Source organism: Dunckerocampus dactyliophorus, chromosome 15 (genome assembly GCF_027744805.1).
Source record: "Dunckerocampus dactyliophorus isolate RoL2022-P2 chromosome 15, RoL_Ddac_1.1, whole genome shotgun sequence".
Classification (NCBI taxonomy): domain Eukaryota; kingdom Metazoa; phylum Chordata; class Actinopteri; order Syngnathiformes; family Syngnathidae; genus Dunckerocampus; species Dunckerocampus dactyliophorus.
In genome coordinates this window covers 13702249-13716198 of record NC_072833.1, presented here as the reverse complement: position 1 = coordinate 13716198, position 13950 = coordinate 13702249, and the positions used below count along the sequence as shown (strand labels likewise).

At 43.8% G+C, this 13950-nt stretch overlaps 1 protein-coding gene across 2 annotated transcripts in view; it reads right to left on the bottom strand.

Moving 5' to 3' along the window:
• Positions 1-13950, bottom strand: part of LOC129194885 (tetratricopeptide repeat protein 31-like) — a 31679-nt gene that overhangs the window by 11713 nt on the left and 6016 nt on the right. For both annotated transcript variants that reach the window (XM_054800384.1, XM_054800383.1), the window contains 11 exons: positions 6778-6935; positions 6613-6693; positions 4928-5116; positions 2853-3057; positions 2689-2779; positions 2109-2250; positions 1356-1460; positions 1104-1273; positions 497-571; positions 306-408; positions 113-231 (listed from right to left, as the gene is read on the bottom strand). In XM_054800384.1, the coding sequence (XP_054656359.1) occupies positions 113-231; positions 306-408; positions 497-571; positions 1104-1273; positions 1356-1460; positions 2109-2250; positions 2689-2779; positions 2853-3057; positions 4928-5116; positions 6613-6693; positions 6778-6935 (1438 nt within the window). The remainder of the gene's footprint in view (positions 1-112; positions 232-305; positions 409-496; positions 572-1103; positions 1274-1355; positions 1461-2108; positions 2251-2688; positions 2780-2852; positions 3058-4927; positions 5117-6612; positions 6694-6777; positions 6936-13950) is intronic.

The following is a 13950-nucleotide window of genomic DNA, read 5'->3' as shown; positions in this document are numbered from 1 at the left end:
ATATGACTGAATTAATTTCAGCTAAGTTGTCTGATATTTGGGTCAATACAGGATTATGCATAATGTTTACTCAAGTCTATACAATGTTTATACGAAGACTAATCGGACTTACAGGTGGCAACTGTCGTTGCGGACATCTCGAGCCTTGAGGGCCAACTTGGAGATGCCCATGCCCACAGGCATCCTGTCTGGGTATCGAACGCTGATCTGGCTGCCCATCAGCTCATAGCCCTGGTGAGAGGTGAGCCTATATATTAGTTGTGTCCAATATAATTTTAAAGTATTTAACAAATGGTGGAACGTACATTAAATCTGTTTATGGCTTCTTGGCAGCTCTCCTGTTGTGTGAAGTTGATGAAGGCGCATTGTTTGAAGGTCAGGAGCTTGAGGCTGTAAACAAAGCCAGCCCTGCAGAGGAAGACCTTTATTATTACCACTACAAAAATATCAAGTGTATAGAGGTTGTGTTTGGCGTTTTTTGTTTTGTTGGTCTTACTTGCTGAACAGCTTGTTGAGGTTCCACTCAGTCACTGAAACGCTCAAGTTCCCCACCCAGATTGGGAACAGCTCCCTGTTGGAAGGAGAAACATCAACATCAACATCATTACCTCCAAGCACACTTATTAAATGGTGGTGCAGGATAGAATTTTTATATGTACAGTGGATACCCACACATTTGCACATTATTTACTTATGGTCCTGGATGCTTTTTTTTTTTTTTTTGCAGATTTTTGGTCCTTTTTTTCTGTCCTTTTTTTTTCTTTTCTGCCTGTCCAATACTGGGATGTATTGTACACACACATATTGTGTGTGTTTACATCCGCAGATGGAGACTGCTGCAACACGAGAGTCTCCTGTCGCAGCAGTCTCCATCCGCGCATCCGTGACTAACTTGTTAACAAACACCATTGAAAGCTGTCACGAGCCTGAGCTAAGGTAGGCCACGTGTAAGTTTGACACCCCTGATGTGTACAATACTAATTTAGATTTTCACTACTTGGTAGCAACAAGCAGTAAACATATGATTAAAAAAAATACAAATTAAATTGATAAATGGATCATTAGTTTACCCCAGGTATTAAATTGGTGGGTCATTTACTTACAAGGGTTTGGGGACCCCAGAGGCCCCAACTGCAGGGTCCGGCAGGAACGGTCTGCCTCCCGCCGTGTTCAACTCACTTGAACGTAGCTCGTTCAGCAGTTCCCGTGCTTTCTGGACTGTGCCGTGTAGAAGTAAGGCATTGGTGCACTGTGTCCGCGTGAAGCCTCCCTCCTGAATGAAACACGCACCTTTTGACACCAGCTTTCCATTTATCGTTGCTCATCTGGTGGTTCAATTATAGCCTGAAACGCACCATTAGCTGCAGTATCTGCTCCTTCATCATTTCCTGGGATGCCTCAATACAAGTGTTGTCCAGGTTCAGAACCTCCTGGAAGGCTTGGGCAGCCTCCTCGTGTCTCTGGCATGGGATGAACACATCATTTCGTCAAACAGTGGCTTCATCGAGTAGACACGCCCCAAATAGAGAACATCAGGACTAAAAACAGCTGGTTGTCCTCACTAAGGGGCTGAAATTGTTTTTGAGACTGTTGGTTTGCTGCGCAACACTATTCCCTCAAATAATGGCCCCTGCTGGATTAGACACCATACCCCAACAGATAGACGCCTCCAGGTAAAAAAAAAAAATAGGCAGGGGCAGTGATGACCATTACTAACTTAACGTGTTGAAATATACCCTTTTTCCTCAAATAAATGCCCCTGCTCTACTAGACTACATAGCCTACCAAATAAAACACAAAAACAACACCACTAGGGGCAGTGATTACCTTTTAATATGACATGCAGAGAAATACTCTATTTTTTCAAATAATGGCCCCAGTTCTACTGGACGCCATCCCCCGCCAAATAGATGCCTCCAGTAAAAAAAACAAAAACAAAAACAAAAAAAACCAACAACAACAAAAAATAGGCAGTTGCCACGAGGGGCAGTGATTACCGTTCCTATGACTTAACGTGTTGGGATATACCCTTTTTCCTCAAATAAAGGTACCCGCTCTACTTGAACTTGCACCCATAGCATGATATAGTCCACAGCATGAATAATCACCTTTAACCCGGCCAAAGCCCGTCCCTTCCTAAAAAAACCTTTAGTCCAGCCTGGGCACAAGTTGAGTGACACCTCAGCGTCGGCAAGAGCCTTCTCGTATTTCTTCAGCTTCTCAAAACAGAAGGAACGATTTCCGTAGAACCTTAAAGGTGAAGCAGTGTTGTTTCAATATATACAGTATATATTCACAAAATGTGGAGATACATTTTTTTCCTGACTAAAGGGTGAAAAATATGAAAAGCTCCAGCATGCCCCCGCAACCCTAAAGAGGAGAAGCGGTATAGAAAATGGATGGATGGATGGATAAACAATTGTATACAATACAGATTATTAAAATATGTTTTTCCATTGTCTAATGAAAAGCATGCATTGCCATTTTTTTCTCTGTGTATATAATATGTATATTTACAGAGAAAAAAAAGCGATATTTCATCTTACCTATATAATAAATATATATCACACATATACTGTATATGAAATGTTACTATAAATGTGCTATTTTTGTATCTATGAATGCACATGCACAGAATATATAAAATGCAAACATAAAATTAAAACATTGTAGAGTCAGTGGTCTTACTTGTACTCCGTAGGATTGTACTGGATAGCTTTGGTAAAATTCTGCACGGCTGCATCAAACTGCCCGGCACTAGCGCAGTCATTGCCAATGGCTTTTAAGGTGGGAGAAAAGGGAAAACTAGTTTGTTATAAAGAAGCTCAAAATGCACAAGATGAGACGCTCACCGGCAATTTTGTTGCTTATCTTAACGTTGTCTTCGAAAGCAACGTCACAAGTCTCATCGTCTGCCTCGTCTCCTTCCTTGGGAAGTACGTTTTTGGGCGGCGGCGGTTTCTTTTTCTCCTTCTTCTCCAACTTGGGCTTCTGATCCATCTTGCTCTGAACTCTTTGGGCAGCTTTGTTCACAAAAGAACTTTTCATATCCAGTCCCTTAATAGACACCAAGTTAAAAAATATAATTTAGGACACATTCTCCCAACTTGCGAACTAAAACCCTGGCAAGGGAGTCCAAATTTAAAGTTGAGCTGAACCAAAAAATTGCATATTTACTGCAGTGTTCAATCACCCCCCACATCATAAAAAAAAACAAAAACTGTACAATGTTAATTTCAGAAAAATATTAGCAACAATTAGTCGACATAATCAACAGTTGATTATAATAATTTGTCGACGAGATTTGCTATTGGTGAACTAGAAAGAAAAAATGATACAATTTAATATTAAAAGACGTTAAACGTTAAATGCAAACACCCCGATTTTGGGTCATCTTCCTCACCATCACCACCACCACCTCGGTAAGGTTTAGCTGGGGTGTCCCGATATAATATTGATATCGGTCCGGTATCAGTAAAAAAACAAGTGTGGGATTATGTCAGCCAAGTGTCTAAACACACTTGTCATTGTACTCCTCACCTGGTTTCCGCCATACTGTATGTGCTTGACACTATCTAAACCTCTATGTCTTAAGCAAACTGTTAGCAGGATTTCTTGTTTATCATCTTCAATAGAGGCTTCCTTCTGGGACGACAGCCAGCCATGAAGACAAATTTGATGCAGTGTGCAGCGTATGGTCCGAGCACTACAGGCTACATCTATTTTCCAAACACACCCTCCGGATATAATGTCAAACACGTGCACTCAACTTCTTCAGTGGACCATGGCGAGGCCTGTTCTGAGTGAAAGCCATCCTGTTAAATCGCTGCATGGTCTGAGCTACCATGTTGCAGCTCTGTTTCAGCTCTGTGTTGGCCATCTTCATATAGCCTAGGCCAGGGGTCTCAGACATTTTTTTTAATGAAATTAAAATGGCCGAGACTACACATTTTTGTAAAATGTATTTGATGGCTTATTTCAGTCACTTCGTAGTTCAAATTTCACAGATTCACTCTCACTATTTATTTTAAAAAATATATTAATAATTAATGCTGTGTCGCGGTTCAATACGTCCTATTAATCAAAAATATGTACATTCAAGAAATGTTATGTATTTAGCAAAATTAAAATTTATTTTCTAGCATAGAAATGGCTAAATGAACTAAAATACAAATATAAGGCATTCAGAAGACGCTGTGAATATGTAGTACTTTATACTGGTCACTAGGTGTCTCTAATGTTCGGTGAGACAGAAACAAGAGACTTGCTCGCCAGAACAACAGGCTTTTATTGCAGGTCTGAATTATCTCACAAGGGGCACATTAACCCCTAGTAAAAGCACAAGCTACTGTTGCGGCCATAACCCATGGCAAGCTAAAACTCAATGCTGAACCATCGACGTCACTTCCTGTCCGCCTGCCACTCATCTCCCCCAAGGAACATATTTATAGCAACACACACAAGCACATGTCTTAATGGCTTATTTACTCTGTCTACTATATTGGGTAATAGCAGTTATATAAGCAACACCAAAATTAACACACCTGCTCCATATTCACACCTGACACCTTGTAACTTTAACAAGTCACATGGGGAAATGGTTAATTTGAGGCCCAAATTTGACATTTTCACTTAGGGATGTACTCCCATTTGTTGGCAGTACATTGACACTGTTATAAAAGCTGTACACTACTTTACATTGTATCAAGTGTAAGTGTCATTTCTTCAGTGTTGTCCCATAAAAACATAATAAAACATCAGCAGAAATGTCAGGGGTGTACAGGTACTCACTTTTCTATACTAAGAATCATCACCAGAGCAAAATACTCAGTAAATTTGACAGGAATAATGTTTTTCTTCTTATCATTGTTATGTTTTTTTTTCAAGAATAAAGTTCTAAAATGCAATCTTACAATTACAAACATACCTCACAATCATAGGACTCGTCACTGTCGCATGCAATCTTGTCGCTAGCAACGGGGTGCAGGTCATTAGCTGAAGTTGATGGTTTAGCTATGCTGTGCTCCATTTTGTCGACGATTTTGGTGTTATCCTCCTCCTCCATGTTGGATTTTGTCTTCTCCAGTTTCTTCAGGCGCTTTCTTTCCTTCAATCTCTGTCGGATGGAAAAAAAATGTGTAAAAATGAAGGAGGTAAACTGTTACAACATTACAACAATAATGAATAAAGAATAAAACTTTTCCACTTAACACTTATGAGAATTCAATTACGAGAATTAAGTAAAAATAATACGAGCATACAGTTCCAATTTTACAAACATCACATCTTAAAATTAACAGCATAATGTAATTGTGAGAATGAAGTCAAAATATCGCAGCCCGGGTAGGTAGATGAAAATAGAATGGAATGCTTACGCAATTTTTTTTGTCTTACTCATTTCTTCTTTTTGCATTTTGAAGCTCTACTTAAAACCTCCTTAAGATCCAACCGTGTAAAATGTGAATTCTTGCAATTTTTCAACTGGTATTATGATAAGGGGCGCTCAACGCTGTCTGGTCTGTGCAACCCACGAGCAGTTTGAATGTCTGGTAGTCTCCTAGTCTCCTAGCACCCAAGTGCCCTGAGCTCGAAGGTTCGCTTAAACATTAAGTTCACCTATGTTTTACAGGCCAGTGGCAGAGACACTGTCAGGCTTGTTTATAGTCACCAGCTGTTACTTGCTCTTCATCCTGAAAATATGACAAATGGTAACTTTATGCATATTCATCCCTTGCTAGACAGAATGTAAACTCTGAATGAAAATGAATTACAATGTCACCACCTAAAAAAGAAAAGAGGGCGCAGGGAAGGTGTACCGGCGGTACTGGCTAGGTGACTGACACAGGCTCCCACCACTACCAAACAACTCCTGTTGAATGTACAAATGAAGTGAAATGGTCATATTAAAAAGATGGTTTGATTAAAATAGATTATCCTTGAACCTAAGTAAAACTAAAATGATGCTATTTGGTAATAGCAGAAAGGACATGTACGCGCAAATACGGTACAAATTAATGGTGTGGACATTGAAAGGGTGAACAAAAATAAATTTTGGGGGATCATAATAGATGAAAAAAATGAGCTTTGTCACAACTTGGCACTGGCACAACTTTCTTTGGCTCCATTTTGGGTTAGGTGAGAAACACTATTGAACTGAAGAAATAACTCATGGCAAAACAGGAATGTGGTGCCTGTGCTGATCTCGCTGCCACATTGTGTATTTGGGAACAGTCACGTCATGAATCACGTCTTCAATCTCAAATGGCAGGTATGCTTTGTAATGTGTGCTGATGTTTCAGCAGCAATTATGGATGGAAATTAATCAAAAGAATGGACAGAGGACACAAAGACGGGGAAGGAGAGGGTCTTGTCTTTTTATGACTGCTTTAATGCACACTCCCCGGACTTGTGGAAGTGCCGTGCACACGTGGATCTCCGCTTCTGCAGTGAATGTGTTGCCTTTGGTGGCTGCTTATATTTTGATTGCCGAGCAAACACATAACACAAGAAACACTTCTCGTTCTTTACTAATTAATGTGTGTACTGCATAGGAATTCGGTAATGAATAAGGTCGGAATTATATGACAATGACTTTGTAACATTAATTGCTACCAGTTTCTTCAGCTGACTCTTTTCCGCCTTTCCTTTGACTTTATCCTGCTCAGGTGGGAACGCCTCATTCAATTCAGCATCCTACAGGGAAAAGAAGTTGCACAATATTGTTAAGATAACCATTAAAATAGCCACATTTAGCTCGCTAACTAGAAGAACACGTACACTCTCTTGGGTCTTCTCTTGAACAAAACGTGTTTGAGTAATAGGAATGTTACATAGTTTCCTGAATCTGCTTGATTCTGCGCTGTCTTCGTTGTGGAGAAATCCGTAGAAGAAATCGTACAACTCCAGCTGGTCTTCCCGTACTCTGGATCTTACGTCTGTAGGCAGGGAAAAGGGAACGTTAAAGTTGCCATTTCACGTCCATAAAGTTAGTATTTTAGGTCAGTTGTGAATTACGCAAATTTGAAATTTTACAGAAATGATTTTGTAAACAATAATAATCGTGATTAAGTCGTCATTTTCACAGAGTAAAAATAAGTGGATTATTACAAGAATAACAATTTCGCTCAGAATGACATTTGGAGTCATAATTATGACAAAGTCGACATTTTACAGAAAGAGAACTTATATAGTCACAAGTAGGTTTGGGCGATATGGACATTAGCATGTATCACAATATTTTTGACATGTATCATGATATGACGATATAATTACATTCAGTTGAGTCTTGTATAAAAAGCTACAAACCTTACCCCACACAATTAAATACACTTGTTTCAAATTGTAAAGCACATTTATTGATTTATTGGTAACAAACTGTGCAATACAGCAAGCACATTTAGTGTCTACCAAACTAGATCAGTGCAAAGTATTCAGAAGTATACAGTTTAGTATCAACTGCAAATTGCAAAGCAGTAATACAGCTAAATATTGTCCTTTTGTATAAAATAGGGTTGTTCCAATCCGGCTGCCGAGCCGCTGTATCTTGAAGATCGGGTAATAGGCTGGATGGGTGGGGTCACGTGACTACACACGCTGTACCTTGTCTTCAAGGGGAATGAACATAGCATCCCAGCACACACAGTCAAAGCAGACAAAAAAAAAAGACTTTTCTTTTTTATTAAAACAACAAATTTACCAACATAGGCAAAATGACATCAGTTATCATGGTAAATTTCGGTAATGGTAAATTTTCGGTTTATCGCCCAGGCCTACTTTATAGTAGGGATGTCCCAATCCATACTTTTTGGCTTTGGACCTGATGTTTTTTTATAGTCTTGCCGATCCGTTACCTATCCTTTTTTAAAATTATAATAATAACCTTTTGTTACAAACATGAATATGTGCAATTTAATATGGTTATAAAAATGGCTCTTCAAATGCTTTCAGCATATTGCTGAATTTACTTTATTACACAGCATGACCAACAATGTGGTTTTTGTAACAAATGTGTTTTTTTAACAAACCTCTGAGTAATCCAATAAAAGTCCGTCCAATAAAAGATCAAATTGGAAAAAATGGGTCATGCAAAACTAACTAATCATTTGACATGGTTATAGATCAATATGTAGTGTCATTTACAATATATGGCTTTTTTTTTTTTTTTAAACAAACTCTCTTAGGGTCCTATGAAATCTGTTTTTTCCATCCTTAGTTGGTTGTTGGTAGCAGTTTTTAAGGACACTATGCTTCAATAAATCAACAAAAAGCAGTTAATTTGCATTTCCTGCAATTATTTTCGGATGGCAAAGATATATAGTGATCAGGGATTTATCGTGCCTTTATCATTATCAAGGTAAAACTCCCCAATTTATCGTGATATTGATTTGAGGTCATATCGCCCAGCCCTAGTATAAAGGCATAATGTCTTTGGCTAAATAATATAGATCCACAGTCAGTCAGTTCATGCCATCGTTCACTTTTCTTTCCTTCGTAAGGACGGCCATGAGCAAAAACGTTTTGTATTTTTGACTGTGTGTAGTGTAGACGTGCTCGCTGACTCTGTCTGACGCTTCTTGACACACTTCGTACTCAATTATGAGTTTGCGCTTGAGATGGTAGAACAAATTTGTCTTTTGCCGTCACCGTTGCTTTGCAAACTTTGCATATTATGGTCTCTTGCTCCACATCTGCTCTATCGAAACCAAACCACTTCCATATTACAGAGGTACCTCCCCATTTAGCAACAGTTCCTTCGTCTATAGTCTTCGCTTCCCTGCCGCCTTCAGTCATGCTCATTTTCTCTCTTTTGCCACCACTGGACCATGTTGTGGTACACGTGAGGCGCCAATGAGTCAATACAGTGCGCTGCGGCACGCAGTCACAGGAAAAACACTTTCCTGCTTTTTTCCGTTTAAAATGATCATTTATACCGGTATAAGTCATTTTCTTATAATTGGGAAGAATTTATGCTGGTATACCGGTATATAAAAATGACCGCCTCAACCCTAGTTAGAAGTCAGAACTGCGAGCTTTTTTTGTAACGCAAAGCCTTGCAAATTGTGCAAATAAATTCTAAGTATTGTGAGAAAAGTCATTTTATGAGAATAACATTGAAATATGAGAATAAAGGCAGAATAATGCAAGAATGAGGTCATAAATCTATGAAAGCAACATCTCAGAATGACGAATACAAGGTAAAAATTTAGGACCCTATGAAATCCCTCTTTTCCCCCCCAAATTCTGTCTTTTACACTTATTTTATCACCATAAAATGTGTGCTTTTTGTGTCACTAAATAAAATGTGTTTTAATACAAAAATCCTTACATTTAAAATACAGTAGCGTTGTACCCATAAGTAATTTAAGTACAAAGAGCTTATAATTTTACATGGTTTCAAGTAAAAGAAATAACAATGTAACCAAGTCCATTTCATTTAGTTTTTTTGGTTGAAAAACAGTGCTCAATAAGCTTTTTGTTTATGTAAACGCAGACTGTAAACAACACTTAATTTCAGCCTCTCTTATCTGTAACAAAAGGTGCTCTTAAAACAACCTGGAATTGGAAAAAAAATGCATGAAAAGCAAGGCAATGATGCAGGAAGGAATAAAACTCGAGTTATGGAACGGAACTTTACTTTGTAAACAAACATCGTAACATTGTAAACATCACCTTATCAAATGATTGCCTTAGGACAAATACTCTCATAGTAGGACTCGCTAGTCCTTGTGAGGTCTCTCCCCATTTAGGTTTCCCACAAAGATGTGTCGCTCAAACACTTTGGGCAGGTGAATTTGACGAAGGCTGCTCACATTTCCAGGCAGCGTCCCTCCCTGTTTGCAGTGCTTTACCAGAAACGGACATTGGAAGAGTTCCAATGGGATGTCAGCCTCTGCATATATTCTTACACAATCCTTAAAACGTTCTTCTTGAATCCGCTGACTTGTTTGAAGCAGAATGCTCATCTGTAAATGTGGGTTGGTCTGACTAGCATTAGCAGCAGCACGCTTTGTTTCTTTGTTTTTTTTCATACGGCTTTTGGACTACAAGTGGTCATCACATGTATTTTTACATTTCCAGTCAACAGTATGCTGGCAGAATTTGTTACATTCCATGTCCTCGCTTGGTTCCTGCCTTCTCCTTGTTTTCCCTCTCTTCAGACCCCACACTCCCAGCGGGAGGCGGAGCTGCTGGACGCACCTGACTCCAATTGACACCGACCTACTTAGGCCCTGTGCTGCCAGCTGTGAGGCGTCGGATTATTGAACCTGCTGCTACACCAAACGCCCGAGCTTTGTTCTCGCCGATTACTTTTTGCCTCCAGCAGCTACCTGCCTCAGCCAGGGTAAATTGTGGCTTTGTTTCTCATGGTACGTTTTTCACCATCGCTTTTTGTTCAAGTTTCGTCCATTAAAGACTCTGACAAAAACCTGCGCCTCTCCTCGCCTCTGCATCTGGGGTCCAAACAAACACACGCCACACCGTAACAGAATAATCCGACCAAAGGATTATGGACCCCGCGGAGTCCGACCCCCTCAAGCGAGCACTCCACAACCTTGCGCATCGCATGGGTCAGCAGGAAGAGCAGGTTGGTGCACTGGGCGCCTGTGTGACCAACATGGCCGAGCGACAGGACTCTCGGTTGAAAACCCTCGAGACCCAGATCAGCGCCCTCCTGTCGGCCGTTCAGCTCAGCGCCGCCTCCACACCCCTTCCTGCAACCGACGCGACCCCTTCGCTCCCCGACCTTCCCGCGGCCCCTGACGCCGGCTCGCCCTCCATTTGCTCCTTGCTCTCAAGGCCTGAGCGCTTTTCTGGGGACACCGGTGACGTACGCTCTTTTTTAACTCAGTGTGAACTCCATTTCGAGTTACAAGCAGGGGCCTTCCGCTCTGAAAGGGCCCGGGTGGCGTTTGTCACCTCTCACCTGTCTGGACGAGCGGCGGCCTGGGCCACTGCCGAATGGGGGCGCCAATCCCCCGTCTGCTCCTCCTATGCAGTCTTCTCCCGAACTCTGGAACAAATCTTTCAAAGGACGCCGCCAGGCCGCGAGGCTTCACGTGCACTCCTTCGTCTCCGCCAAGGACGGCGCAGCGTATCGGACTACGCCATAGAGTTCCGTGCGCTTGCAGCCCAAAGTGACTGGAACCCCGCGGCACTTCTGGATGCATTTTTTTCCGGACTATCAGACGCCATCAAGGATCACATGATCTCTGTAGAATCCCCTTCGGACCTGGACGACCTCATTTCCCTGGCTGTCCGGATGGATAAGCGCCTCGCCGCCCGAGAGGAGGATAAAGGCCATCGACGGGCGCCCTCAACATTTCCTCACGCCACAAACGATGACGGGGTGCGCCACTCCTACACCAAGTCACACGGTGCTCTCCCGGGCGACGAGCCCATGCAACTTGGAGGCAGCCGCCTCACGCCGGCAGAGAGGAGTCGACGCCACCAGCTGCACCTCTGCATCTACTGCGGCCAAGCTGATCACCCCATCGCCCGCTGTCCGGTTCGCCCGGACCGCCATCGCTCTCCAGCAGCCAGCCCGCCGCGTAGGAACTCCTCGGCGCCGGCCCCTGCTCCCAGACTCGCCACATCGACGCTGTCGGCCAGCCGCCTACAACTCCCAGGTACGCTCTCCTGGTCCGACAAGGACATAGACATCATGGCGTTTATTGACTCTGGGGCGGACGACTGCTTCATTGATGAAGCCTTGATTAAACGCTTTTCTATTCCTGTAACTCCGTTGCACACTACTAAAGTAGTTCGCTCTCTCGATGGGCGTCCTCTGGCTGACGTCACCCGTCAGACTGATTTTCTCTCGCTACGCTTATCCGGCAATCACCTCGAATCCGCTAGGTTCTTTGTTATTCCATCTCGCTCAGCCCCTGTCGTGTTAGGTCTAACCTGGCTTCTCAAGCATAACCCTCACATCGATTGGGCTAAACCCGCTATCCTCAACTGGAGCGCATTTTGCCATATTCATTGTCTTAAGGCTGCTCGCCCGCGCCTCGCCGCCACCCATTCCTCCACCCCCGAAGCTATCGACCTATCCGTAATTCCTACTGCCTATCACGACCTCCGGGAGGTGTTTAGCAAAGATCGCGCTCGCTCACTCCCCCCCCATCGCCCGTATGACTGCCCCATTGACCTGCTGCCTGGCGCAGCACTGCCGGCGTCACGCCTTTATAATATTTCCCGACCAGAGAGGGTGGCTCTGGAAGAGTACATTTCGACCTCGCTCGCCTCTGGCCTCATACGCCCATCCTCCTCACCTTTAGCAGCAGGGTTTTTTTTTGTGGAAAAGAAAGACAACTCCCTCCGCCCGTGCATTGACTACCGCGCACTTAATGACATCACAGTTAAAAACAAATATCCTCTCCCTTTACTAGACTCTGCCTTTGACTCCCTCCACTGTGCAAAATTTTTTACCAAACTCGACCTGCAGAACGCCTACCATCTAGTTCGGATCCGGGAGGGGGACGAATGGAAAACCGCTTTTAATACCCCTCTCGGTCACTTCGAATACCTCGTCATGCCTTTCGGCCTCACTAATGCCCCAGCTGTATTCCAAAATCTTATCAACGACATCCTTCGCGATATGCTCGGCCGCTTTGTTTTCGTTTATTTAGACGACATTTTAATTTTTTCCGCCACCCTAGAGGAACACATCCAACAGGTCCGGCTAGTCCTCCAGAGACTTCTTATAAACCGGCTGTTTGTCAAGGCCGAAAAATGCACCTTTCACGCTTCCTCTGTTTCCTTCCTGGGGTTCATTGTGGAGAAGGGGCAGCTCCGAGCCGACCCTGCCAAGATTCAGGCTGTGGTCGAGTGGCCCGCTCCTACAACAAGGAAGCACCTTCAGAGGTTCCTGGGCTTCGCTAATTTCTACCGTCGGTTTATTAGAAATTTCAGTCGAGTTGCAGAACCTCTGACTAAGCTCACATCCACTAAAGTACCTTTTCACTGGACCCCAGACGCCAATTCTGCTTTTGAAAAACTTAAGACACTGTTTACTTCTGCTCCCGTGCTCATTCACCCTGACCCCGCCTCTCAATTCTTTGTCGAGGTGGATGCTTCCAACACCGGTGTGGGAGCAGTTCTCTCCCAGCGCTCCACCTCCGACCACAAGCTGCACCCCTGCGCTTTCTTCTCACGCCGCCTGACCCCCGCTGAGCGGAACTATGATATTGGCAACAGGGAACTATTGGCTGTCGTCCTGGCGCTGCAGGAGTGGAGGCACTGGCTGGAGGGTTCAGAGGTCCCCTTCATCGTGCATACGGACCATAAAAACCTTGCTTACCTTCGATCCGCTCAAAGACTGAACCCCAGACAGGCACGCTGGGCCCTTTTCCTCAATAGGTTCAATTTCACACTGACGTTCCGCCCAGGCTCCCAGAACGGCAAACCAGACGCCCTTTCCAGACTGCACTCCCCTCCCTCCGAAGAGGCTCGCCAGGAATCTATTTTGCCCCAGTCCCGCATCCTCGGGGCCCTGCAATGGGATGTTGAGAGGCGGGTTGAAGAGGCCTGCAAGGACGACCCCCGCCCTGAGAACTGCCCTGCCGGGCGCCTGTTTGTAGTCCCGGGACTGCGCTCAGAGGTACTGCGCTGGGCACATGAGTCTAAGTTGGCGTGCCACCCAGGAGTGTCCCGCACCATGTTCCTTCTCTCGCAGCGGTTCTGGTGGCCTTCCCTTCGCGCGGACACAAAAGCATTTGTGGCAGCCTGCCCCATCTGTGCCCGGAACAAGCCGTCTCATCAGGCTCCGGCGGGACTCCTTCGCCCGCTGCCCATGCCCTCCCGTCCATGGTCTCACGTGGCTCTGGACTTCGTGACAGGCCTCCCACCGTCCTGCGGCAACACAGTCATCCTGACGATGGTGGACCGATTCTCCAAACTGGCCCACTTCGTCGCCCTTCCCAAACTCCCCTCTGCCCTCGAGACGGCTAA